The 13,085-nt window shown below is 34.3% G+C and overlaps 1 protein-coding gene across 1 annotated transcript; it reads left to right on the top strand.

The window, feature by feature from the left end:
* The first annotated feature begins 672 nt into the window (after positions 1 to 672).
* Positions 673 to 12,059, top strand: LOC143238172 (uncharacterized). Its single transcript, XM_076478165.1, has 3 exons — positions 673 to 2,769; positions 6,372 to 6,508; positions 8,943 to 12,059. The coding sequence occupies exons 1-3, from the start codon at positions 2,280 to 2,282 to the stop codon at positions 9,042 to 9,044; spliced, it is 729 nt and encodes a 242-aa protein (XP_076334280.1). The 5' UTR covers positions 673 to 2,279; the 3' UTR covers positions 9,045 to 12,059.
* Positions 12,060 to 13,085: the final 1,026 nt, after the last annotated feature.

Here is a 13,085-nt window from a genome sequence, read left to right as displayed (position 1 = left end):
AAGGAAAAAGAAATTACTGGAAGGGGCGTCACTCGGTCCTAACTAGTGAAAGTAGGTTTTTTCGGGGCACTTTCTCCACCTAAAATTTGAGGCATTGGATCTGTAAATCCCAACTAGGACACCTTCCCGACTCTGAATGGGCCGGTTTGGATCGGTACTTTGTTTTGGGTGCTGTCTGCTTACTTTTTTACTGTAACAACAGGTTAACACAACGTTCGTGCCTTTGCCTTCACTTTTCCTACTTTACTTGCATTTATCATCATATTCACATAGACAACATTCGGGCCTATACAAACGTCAGCCACTCAGTATAAAATGTAAACATTTTACCTGGTGTGGGATGAAGAAGGAAAGTTAGTGGATTCCATAGATGTTTCCCTTTACACACAAGTATTTTTATTATCTCAAAATTCGAGGCTAAATGAAAATTTCTCCTCGAGAATGTCGCCTTGTCTCCTTCGCTTCGAGTCCCTCACGAACCCGGTAAGCTTGAAGAACCGGTGGAGTTGTTTTCTCGGGACTTATTGATAAGCTATGCTTTATCAGTTATGTTAAACGTTTGTTTTCTTCTTTTTCCGAATACTTTTTTCAGCGAAATAGATATTTTTCAAATCTTATTTTAATTCACTGTGCGAGAGAAAGTCAGCTTAAACGTTGAGTAAGGAAGGATAGTTTATAGAATTCTGTTGTCAAGTGTTCTACACGTAATTAGTTGCTAAGCGAATTATATTGTTGAACGTATTAAGTGAAATATTATTTTCGGGTGTAATATTCAGATTGTTGTCGAGTTGTAGACAAAATATGTAAATATCAAATATATATTGTTGATGGCGTTATGTACAAGTTTGTTTTAAAGTTTTGTTTTTTCGTGTCTTAATTTTAATTTCGCATGAAGCTTCACGAGGGCTCTTTGCTATTTAACAGTTTATGGAATGACAGCTAGTTATCACCACCCACTGTCAGCTCTTGGGATACTTTTTTTACCAACAAATTGTGGGATTAGCCGTTACATTATAACGCCCCCATGGCTGAAAAGGCAAGTATGTTTGGTGTGACGGGGATTCAAACCTACAACTCTCGAACGTACTAGAGAACAATTAGTATTTAAAATGTACCGGCCTATCAAACAATTGGTGGTCTAATCACAGGTTAACAGTAACAAGAAACGTAGGTAACCAGGTTATTACGAACTGAGTAACAATAACTGAGAATGACAAGAAACTAGAAACACGACTTAAACTAAAGTTGCACTGCGAAATGGCAGAGTTCGAAATCGAACCACGAATGTTAACGTTATAAGCTCTATCTTACAACTGAGCCATCTTGTGCGCAAGGATTGTAATATCGCCTAGTGGCGCAATTTCGGCGAAATATTTGAAACAAATTTTAACGTTAGGCCTATTATAATAAACATTTTACGAACAACAGCGACACCTCTTCAGTCATGAGAGTGTTAAAATAATAGAAGTACGCAGTGAAGATTAGATGCCAACTTATTTTATTAAACCTAATGTTTAGAATTAGTTTCATACATTTTATCAGAATTACGACTCGTCTGCGTTCACACAAGATAACTAACTGACTATGAAAACACAGGTTACTTTCTTTGTTGTTTTATTGGTGTATTTATTCTTTACGCGGTACTGTTTTCAGACTGTTTCCTGTATATGTTGCAACGCTTAATAGCATTTCAAGTCGTAGCTTTAGAATGTTGAAAATTATGATATTATTTTAGCTTAAGTTGTCACAATGCTAAGGTAATGCAGTCCACAATATGTTTAACCCATAATTGCTCTACTGCTAAAAAAAAAATATATACACTGTCTCTTTCAAGAATTCACATTTCACAAGAAGTACATTTAATAGTTACTGTCCTCCCCTTAAGCTGTAGGTTGTGAGATCGCAATCCAACGACGAACATGCTTACCTTTCTAGCCGTGGAAACAATACAATGTAACGGTTAAATCGTCTATATATTAATAAAAAACAAGCCCAAAAGTTGGCGATAGGTGCTGTCAGTCGACTGCCTTCCGTTTCCATTTGGCCGGCACTTGAAAATCATGGGGCATCAGACAGACTTAATAACATTGCTATGGAAGATAAATATAGCAGACTGAATCACGCTCCAATCTGCAAAAGAAACAGCAAAACACTGATAAGGAATGTTGTTATCTTGAAAAGGTTCGTTGGTAAAAAGACACATTATGACACAGTTATCTTTTTCTGGATTTTGAAAGACAGAATAATAACAGTTGTTCGGACAAACCAGTTTCTTCACTATGAAAAACTTCACTGTTGACAATATCCTAAAACATCAGGAACCCTCGCCAGTGCAGACGAAGTTCGGAATTTTACTGAACGGTTTGACATCAACATGGCAACCTTCTTCTAACGTAGTTCCTTGTAAAACAAAGTATTTACCCCCTGATTTTCACAGTCCGTACTGTTTAAACCTTTATAGAAGAGACCTGTCCACCAGTAATACGAGCGTATTTTTCCACTTAATACCAAAGGACAATCAGTTATGTCCAGACGCCATGAACCCCGTGTTAGCCAGTGGTCATTTCAACGTTCCGCCTCTTTTCTCAACTGCTCACATGTCCGGAAGCTATTCTACTTTGTCGTGTTTTCCATCGGATTATAAATGGAAATATTTTAACCAGAATCATACCAACAGTATGTCAAATGATGGATCCTTCAATTCGTACTTACTGTCCCTGAACCTCCCGTCAGTGAATTCGACCAATAGGTCTACTCATGATTTGCCAGGCAAGTTAACGTTTCTCATCTTTACAGATTTTCACACTGTTTAAACACGAATGCGAATTGGGACGAACTGATAAATTTGCAACCATTTTAGCTGAAAATAATGTTTACTACGTGTGTATGTTTCTGTAGCCTTTTTCAAGAAGTGATCTTGTACTATGAAACCTTTATTTCTATCTAGCCTGATACAGGACCATGTGTCAAAATGATTAAGGATCAACACATTTCGGTTTAGAGTAGTAATGTAGGTGGTGCGTGCTCGTGACTAGTTGCCCCTTCCTTCTTGAGGTCAAGAGTTCGATAAACTATAGATGTAATGACTGTCTGACTTCAAACATGTCGTACTTTAATAGCGACATTAATTTTGAGTCTTACAATCCAAAGGCGTCGGTAGTCCTAGTAAATATGATACCAGTAATGAACTGTTGTTTTAAAAGTTTCTTTACAACATCTGCAGAAACACTTGTCGTTTTCTTTGATTGTTTCTTCAACAAGTGAAGCAGACTTAAGTAGCAGAAAATTAATTAATTAAATAAATCTTCAGTTGTAAATATAAGATAAATAACAAATCTTAATTTGTTACTTAACTCTGTCCTGACCAATATTCTTAGTGACTCTGGTAATGCTAGCTCCAGTTTACTACAGCAATTATCACCATGGTAATGGTAATTCCATATTATTATACAACTTCTGAATATGATAATGGTAACCTTGGTTTACCATAATACTTGTCAGTATTGTAATGGTAGTTCTAGTTTGTCACAGCACTTCTACGATAATGGTAATCCCGTTTAGTACGGCGTTTCTTAATAAATTGTTGGAATAATTATTTGATAGGTCAGGACCTGGTGGAATGTTTTGTAACGCATGAGCAAAACACAGCAATAACCATAGTTTGTGGGAGCTCATATTCCTCAGTTGTGGAAAGGTCAAATAACTTTCTGTGAGGTTATGCCCATTTCATGTATTGAGACACTTTTTTTTCAGACTCACAGTAAAATTTTTGTTTGTCTTTTTGCTAACTCTATCAACAAAGTAGGTTTCCAATACGTCTGTATTATTTAATTTTAGGTCAGGTTTAAATCTGAGGGTCGCGGGTTCGAATCCCCGTCCTACAAAACATGCTCGCTCTTTCAACTTTGAGGGCGTTATAATGTGACAGTTATTCCACTATTTGTTCATAAAAGAATAGCCCAAGAGTTGGTGGTAGATGGTGATAACTAGTTGCCTTCTCTCTATTCTTACACTACTAAATACTGCGCGAAATTAAAAATCAATCTTTAATTTGATATGTTTGTTCTTTCTGTAGAATTGGTATTTATTCTTAGTTCTCTATGTATACGGAACACATAATGAACAGTTAAGGTGACCTTGTATAAGTTACTTTTATTTCTTTGTTATTTTCAAAGTTGTCGATAGTTGTTACATTACTTACTGTAATATTGTTCCAGGAAGTCGACAGCAGCAGTTTTCAGTGGTTGAACAGTTAATATGTGAAACGAAACGAGAATGACCAATCCCGTGGTTGTCTGTACTTATTTTTGAGCCATATCATTTGTGGTATGCATTAGGTGTTAATCTCTCTTTAGTCTCCATGTTATAGAGTAATTCATGTGAAGAAACAACCGTAACCTATTTCTTAAGCAAGTACACTCACTTTTCTTCGAGTGTTTGATAAAGATCGTTTTTATAAGCAGGTTTTGTTTTTTTTGTAATTCCGCGCAAAGCTACACGAGGGCTATCTGTCCCTAATTTAACAGTGTAAGACTAAAAGGAAAGCAGCTAGTCATCACCACCCACCGCCAACTCTTGGGCTACCTTTTACCCACGTATAGTGGGAATGAGCGTTATATTATAACGCCCCCACGGCTGAAAGAGCGAGCATTTGGTGTGACCACTGGTCTTGTCGGGCCTTTCGTAAGGTTACTCCTTAGCTTTAAATTAGTTTCGATTGTTTCTCTATCTTGATGGAACCTCCTGTTAAGAGAGCTTATCAGGTAAAGCTCTAAATTTAATTTATTGTATCTGAATACACCACATTAACACAGATCGTTGTGTGTTTTAAAGATAAAGACAATATTTACTATATTTTCATCACGAACTTTTTATCAGCATTTATAGCACTACTTTTGTAAAGAACAATTATCTCTATGTTGTGAGTCTAAGCCTAATAATCGTTCTGTAAACGAACTACTACGGTTATTATTTTTATAAACATGAAACTAAATGATAATTCTTTTATAAGAAGTGAAACATTTGGCTCATATTTCTCATTAGAAGTTGTTTAGCGAAATAATAACCCCATCAACTGAGATAAATTACCTTGAGGACATACATAAATGTGATTATCTTTGAGTATAGATTGTGTGTCTTTCGTTGAATAAATGAGATATATTGATAACAACCAAGGCACGTTAAGTGACTGTACGTGTCTATGTTAAGCCTACAAATCAGCGGTAAGCTTCCTTTAATCTTGTTAATTGAAGTTTCCTGTTTAGCATGACATATTTGACGACAAACATTGTGGACTATCTATTGACACTTAATTTCTTCTCAAACTATTAATTTATCAAATGAGGGGATAAAGAACTGTTTATGTCACCATAAGCTAAGAGTATGCTGTTATTTCTTGAGTTTTTGTGAATCTGGTCCCTAGATTTCAAACAACTTGTAGACAAGGGCTAGAATATAAGTGACAAGATGAAAATTGTGTTAGAAATCCTCTAGGACATACGTCCATGCAGGGGAATAGATCCTGGGGGAGATGGGGGATATATCCCCCCTTCATTTTAGGTGGGGAGTATGGTTCATACAATCATCCCCCCCTACAGTTTGATCTGTTGAATTGTTTTATTGCATCACAAGCCTACAAATTGTGTTTGTTCATGTGATTCTCATGTTCTCACCAATTAAATTACATAATTAGGCCGAGACGTAGGCTTTTTCAGTAGCCGAAATGTACATCTTTAATATAGGCGTGCTTCTAAGCTTTTCAATCTAAACGATAGTTCGTAAGTATCAGTCAGTAGGCTTAAGTATACATGCAAGTATCGTAGCAACAATATTACTCTGTGACTGCATGTTTACAGCTTTCAGGTTCACGTAATCAGAGATTACCAATTTGCAAATTGAACAGTCCACATAAGTGGTTCCAAAAATCATCCCCCCCCCAATCGGGTGTAAAAAATCTACGCCTCTACGTCCAAGTACTAAATGTAATTTTACGCTAAGCACAGGCCAACAGAGGGTGGGAAATGCCCTGAAGCAATCCCATGGCCAGTTATTGCCAGAATCGTAGTTAAGAGTTCACTTCAGAGATATATGCGTAGAAAAGTATCCCTCCCCTCAAAAAGTAGCGGTACCATTCACAATATTCCTTTCAGTTTTTAAAAACAGTATACCATTTTGACAAACTCTGTGCATGTTTTGGTGACTACGTATAACAACATACGTAACCGTTGTATGCATGTTTTGGTGACTTCGTATAACAACATACGTAACCGTTGTGTGCATGTTTTGGTGAAAATCTACTATAACATAACTAACAGTTATGGGCATATTTCGACAACTGTAACATCCAAGTTATTTTTGTTATGCTGTTGTAGGTAAGCCTCGTCGTCCACGCAGCACCTTTAGCAAACTCCAGCTCCAAGAACTTGAGAAACAGTTTATGGTCAAACATTATTTGTCACGGGCAACAAGATACCAGTTGGCAGAAGAACTCATGTTGACTGAGACCCAGGTAAAGGAAGTCGTTGTTATACTGAGATGAACACTAAATATACTTAGTTACCAAGAAAATATAAATTAAACCACTAAAAAGGGCCGTGCGTGGCTCATTTGTTAGCTGCTCGGACTGGGAACTTGAGAATCCATGGTTTGATAAATATTTCCACAAAAACACGTTCCGCTTTCGGGGACAGTGAACATTTTATTACAATGACAGGCAAGTCTCAAGGTTTTTAAATCAGACAAAAACAGTACAAGAGTTGTCAAAAGGTACATTACTATTTGCCTTAGTTGTAGTCTGTTAGTTTGAAATGAGTGACTATGATCAGATGTAGTTTTGGACGAAAACACTGAAACAAATAACAGTCAACACTATAATAACAGTATTAAATGATGCACTAATGGTGTCAAAATATGATCATTCTTCAGAGAAGTTATAGTTGTCTGTTGAAATATTCATGAAAATCAACTGGTAAACGGCATTCACCGAATGTTTTCGACAACAGAACGCGAACCATGGATCCTCGAATTCGCAACCTGATACTTTAACTGATAGGCCATGCCTGACCGCTTTCCTTTTTCGTAGTTAAAACACAAATCTACACGATGGGCTATCTGTGCTGTGCCTATCATAAGTTTCGAAACCCTGTTTTTAGCGTTACAAGTCTTTAGACGTATCACTAAGCCACTGGGGCGCCCCGGCCTATTTGGGGTAAACGAAATGGTTGTTATACAAAGAATTAATTCAAACAACAAGATCTAAAAAAAAATGTTACGTGGATAGGAAGGTACAGCCTGTGTTTATAATACATGTACCTGTTGTGCCTTTAATATTGATTACTATTGATGTGTTTGTTAAATATTATATTATAAATAACATGTTATAGATTACATTACACTATATTATACATTACATGTTATACATTATAGTGAACAGTGGGAATGACCATCACATTTTAATGCTCCCACCGCTGAAAGGGCGAGCATATTCGGTGTGACAGGGATTCGAACCTGTGACCCTGATATTACGAGTTGAGCACCAAAACCACCGAGTCATGCAGGGCCGTTTCTACAAGTATTGTGGGTGTTTTGGTATAACAAATTAATTTAATTGTGTATAAGAAACTAGTAATTTGAGTATTAATCATACATCGAGGTTCCAGGACAACACAGCTGCCTCGAGCTTGCTTTAAGTAAATACCCTTAGAAGATTTAATATGGTGAAGTTTACAATATACAGCCATTTTCCATCTAGTTAAATATCACATAAAAACATTGCTGAAACATACACACTTTACCTTTCACTAGTTCTTCCCTTTAAATAATACTTGTGACTTATAATGAGAAAAACCCGAGTTTCGATAACTTCAATAAATAAACTTAGTATTAGGATTGGCACAGCACAGATAGCCCATTGTGTAACTTTGCCCTTAAAAACATAAATAAATAATCGGATCTTAAACTCTCTCCTTTGTTACACCCCCCCAAAAAAAACAAACAAACAAAGGAAATAAATAAGAATTCGGATCTTGTACCCCCTCCCTCAATAAATATTCGGATTTTATACTCTCTCCTTTCTCTGATTGATGTGCAGTTGGTCTGCGGCTTACTTCTTTTCTGCCACTTGTCCACTTCCTTTTTGAGGCCTTTGTCTCGCCCTTCTTTCTCACCCGTCATTTTCACACTGCTCAACCTCGCTTCACTGTCTCAAACAATGCCAAGTTAAAATACAGGAAAACTCCGACTTACATATAAATAAACTTCTAAGAGCGGGGACAATGAGGAACTACAACGTTCCTAAACACCCCTGTTGGGGGAAAGAATTCCTCAGACTTCTCGATCCCTAAACTAAACCCTCACCAAGGTGTCGTTTCTCACTATTCCTCCTGCTTCTCCTCATTAAAACCTTTCCTCTTGAAATAGTTGGATCTCACACCCTATCCTCTGTCAACGGAGATCATCCTAAGAAATGGTGACATCTCCTATCCGTTCACTGGGAATCACTCCAAGAAATCTGAGAGTCAATACTTGTTTTTTGTAAAATCAACGGTAAAAGTCACAAGAGACAACGACTGACACCTTTAATAGTGATTACTAAAACATTTTCAGATACTGTCAGTATTGTTTGTATCGAGATAAACAGCAGGTTGGCTCTCTGGTCATATTATCTCTACTTTAAGCTGTGCGTGCGTTATAAGAGTGATACACAATCTTTTAACGTGGATGAAATGATGCAGTTGACTGGCTTATTTTTATTATTTCAGATTTAGATAGTAGTAAATATACTATCAATACAAAACAAAAATAGACAAACTGTTTGTACGGTTAAGTTACAGAAAGAGAAAGTGTGCCTAGATTTAACTCTAAAAATTCACGTTAAATCAATCAGTTATGAAAAACCAATGCAGTAGCAAACATTTTATTACTTTTTTTTTTTTTATTTCTAGATTAAAATCTGGTTTCAAAACCGTCGGATGAAATGGAGGAAAACCAGGGCAAGTGAGTCCGTATCAGACAAGGAAGCACAGGGTTCATGTTTGCATAAATGAATGAGTTACAGAGAAAATATATTACAAGATGTTTTTTTCTAACTACATAAATTGGCTTACAGACGCCATAGTTTTATCTTTGTTTTTCTTCATTAACAATGATAAAAAGTATCAAATTGTTACAGTTCCTCTCTGTTTCAATGCAGGTTTGATATACATAAATTGTGTTTTGAAGACCTAACCATCTGCGAAAAACAGAACTAAAAAATAAAACGTTTTTTATTTTTAGTAGGTTAAAGACAGTTTAATCGTGTTTATTATTTTAAATCAGATAAGCTTTTAACAAATTCTCTTTGTGTATGGTCTAAAAATGCGATGCAGTAGGTATTGGATTATTTATCAAACGATAAAAAGTATGTTATTGTAATTTAATTAGGCTGTTACAGAACCATCATCTGGAAAGACAAAAATCAACTTTGTAAACTTGTTAAAACTACGTTTAAACCATGTGTAAGAAGGTAATTATTATAGTTAATACCATATTACTAGTCACTAATTATGTTTCTCAGAACGACTGATATGGGTATTAACACTTTTACTGACAAGCAGAGAACAACTTTCGACCTTCCTAGGTCATCTCCAGGTTAGCAAAGAGTTTGCAACTGACCGTTGCCAGGCACGTCTCGGGGCAAGGCCACACTCGTCGTTAGTTTATCAATAAAAGTGGTAATACCTATATCAACCGTTCTCAGATATATTTTTATTTGAGTAGTCTCTGTTTATACTGGTATATTTTTTAATCTATTATTACTTAAACAGTTTCTAATATTATCATTAATGGTGTTTTACAAGTAGTAGCTGAAAAAATACGTCATTTCAGTTTTGGTAAAAATAAGGCTACTCTGTTAACTATCGATTATTAGGCTTAATTAGTAAATTCGCTATTACTATTAATATATTGTTGTGTCCGTTAAAATGCTATGCGTGTGTGCATTGTAGAACTGTAGTTTGAATGTTAAAAAGAGTTATATTCTGTGCGTTCTTTCAATTAATGCGTTTAATGTTTCTCATAGTTGTTATTGTTTCGTCTTTGTTTTCTACTTTCTACAAACTTCATGGTTTTTATGGTTATAACGTTTGCTCTTAATTGCGTTCGAAAACCATAAATAACAGTATTGTTTCTGTTATCACTTTTTCCGTTGATGGTTTAAAACATGGTATAAAATTTATTTATTCTTCCCTATTGGCTAGTTTAATAATAGCAAACCTAGAAGGTATAATAGTTTGATAATTTCCTGGTTTCATGATAAAATACAGTACTTAAATTTATAAACCATAATTTTTATTTTTATGATTATTGGTTTAGCTTTGAAAGAGTATCTCCGATTTAAAAGATATTAAATAATATTTATATTTTACTACAAATTTAAGCGAATTAAATATATTTTTTCATGATTAAATTATTCTTCCACACCAAACGAAATACAGATATCTAAGTCAGTTGTGAAACTAAACATCAAATAAACTAAAACAAATTAGTTTACAAATTATGATTTGAAAGTAAAAATAGTAAGTACACATGAATTTACCTCTGTCCTTAGACTCTTACTTTGTTTAGATAAACTGTACAAAGTTTATTAAACTAAAACAGTGTAGACATCTTTAAGATGAATAGATATTGATGAACGTATGAAAAATCTGATGTATAATTAATCGTTCTTTTGTATAAAAATTGTGGAAAAATTTTAATAATACTAATTATTATTTAGTTAATTATTATAAAATGAATGTAACAGTTAGTAGATGATAAAACTGTTTATTTCAATTGATTATGGCAAAATTTATCTTCAACTGGTAAAACTAAGTGGCAAAAATTCCAAATGCAACACTTGCTGCTTTGTACAATAAATAGACTAACTTTATTAAGGGGTGGTGGGAGAATAAACCATACTGAGAACATATTTTCACATAATTGTTTGAAGTATGGAATTAAAGTGACCTGAAAGGAAGAGGTCAAGTGCCTATTTTAACTGCCTACCTACAGTTTGTGTAAATGAAGCATGAAACAGTTATTGAACTGAAATGTGAACTTTAACCTTTCAACACACAGAATACTGTACAACAAATAATCCAGCGTAATGTTTGTTAATTGTAAATTGAAATTCATTTTACATGTTATCTAATGAAAAAGTTTTACAATCATCTCTTGATGTGTCGGCAATATGATACATGTACAAACTAAATTCTGCTACATGAAAGCATAGTTGTTATTTTCAAACTTGGCATGACAAGAAATTCATGTCAAGTTGGAACCACTGTCTCATACAGTTAGGTTGTTTAACACAGTTCATATTTTCATCAATACTTAACCCTGCCTGTATGGTATATCCTCTTGTTATGTTCACTTATCAAACTGATAGCAGAAAGAAACCATTATAATGACACACACACACACACACACACACACACTAGTTCTCATTCTGTACATTTGTTAACCTTAAACCAATTAATAATTTATAATATCAGTGATTTAAAACAGACCATTATTAGCTTGTGAATACAAACACAGCACAAATGTGAAGAAATACCTCCACTACCTCCTCTGTATTTATTAAAACTAAGCCCTGGTACTATTTCCTGCAAAAGGTTTTATATTTCAAGAACTGACAGAAAGTTATTTTACCTTCAAGAACATACTTAACTTTATCCAAAGGAGAAATTAAATGATAGGTAATTTAAAGTTTTCAATGTTATAACACCCAAACTATACTTCAGAGTTACTTTCATGTTATTGTGTGTTTTGTTAATTTAAAGACAAAACTTGGTAAACTGTAATGTTCTGTCACTTGTACAATACAAACCTGAAATAACATTTTCTTAAAATAACGATTTGTTTAATTACTAAAAAATAGTTTTGTTTAATGTTTAACTTTGTCAGTTAAATATATAATTATTTCAATGTTTTTTTGCAATTCCAAAAAGAAAACTTTCGTCATAAAATGGATATCTTGACATATAAACTATACTGAAATATTATTTGTTGTTTTTAATAAACCTAAGTCTGCTACAATTAATATACACAGCTTATTAAATATGTATTGTTATAGTAATGTCAACTATGGTACTTACAGACATATGAAGTATTGTTATATAACAAAGTCATGTATCACGAAACATTTCTTTTGTGTAGGAATGTTATTAGTTCTATACAGTTGTGTGAAACCTCTCTGTTCAACAGTTGGAAGAACAGGACAAAAAACACAATGAAACTGTTGACCTTATATACTTTGCCAAACTATAATTTTTTTACATATCACATATTTTATTTAATCTTACAAATGAATATATGAAACTTTTGGCTGATGTTACACAACCTTTTCAGGGTCTTGATGAAACAATGTCTAACAGAACACAGGTTTGTTTTTTTAATAACACACATTGCGTGAAGTCAATAAACAATCGTGTTTTGGGGTACACTAGATAATTTGATAACTAGTAATCCACATGCATTACTACATATGTGGATTACTAGTCAAGAATGACATATGTTCATTCTTGACACTTAACATATTGAAACTTCTGAATTATGAGTCCAGATGCTAAGTTGAGAATGGACTTTCCTTCTAAATGAATAGCCCTAAAATCTGTGTTACATCAGTGTCTAGTCTGGTGTTAAACAAGTAAATTGTAATGTTCAATTTGATGAATAAATGTTTACAAATATTCAGGTCACCTTTTTTTTTTTTTTTTTAAATCCACAATATTTATCGTGCAACCTAAATATGATAGGACTGCTGTGCACCTACAGCAAACACAACAACCTTGTCAAATAACATGGTACAAACAAACAGAATGGTACTGCCTTCTCTTCGATATACAGTTCTATTTAAGATGCATCAGAGACTGTTTTTGGGTCACACTGTACATACACCAGAAACCAGTATTTTGACTTTGTAATAGATTGACAAGTCAAAAGCTATGATATTACTGTTAACCCTGAATTTCTGCTACCTTATTAACAACAAAATTACTGTTAAACCAGGATGTTTACAAAAACTTTATCTACCTTTTACTGATGGCTATTTAACTATTTCTTGCCAA

Source organism: Tachypleus tridentatus, chromosome 2 (assembly GCF_004210375.1).
Source record: "Tachypleus tridentatus isolate NWPU-2018 chromosome 2, ASM421037v1, whole genome shotgun sequence".
In the NCBI taxonomy this organism is placed as follows: Eukaryota; Metazoa; Arthropoda; class Merostomata; order Xiphosura; family Limulidae; genus Tachypleus; species Tachypleus tridentatus.
This window is presented reverse-complemented; position numbering and strand designations above follow the sequence as displayed.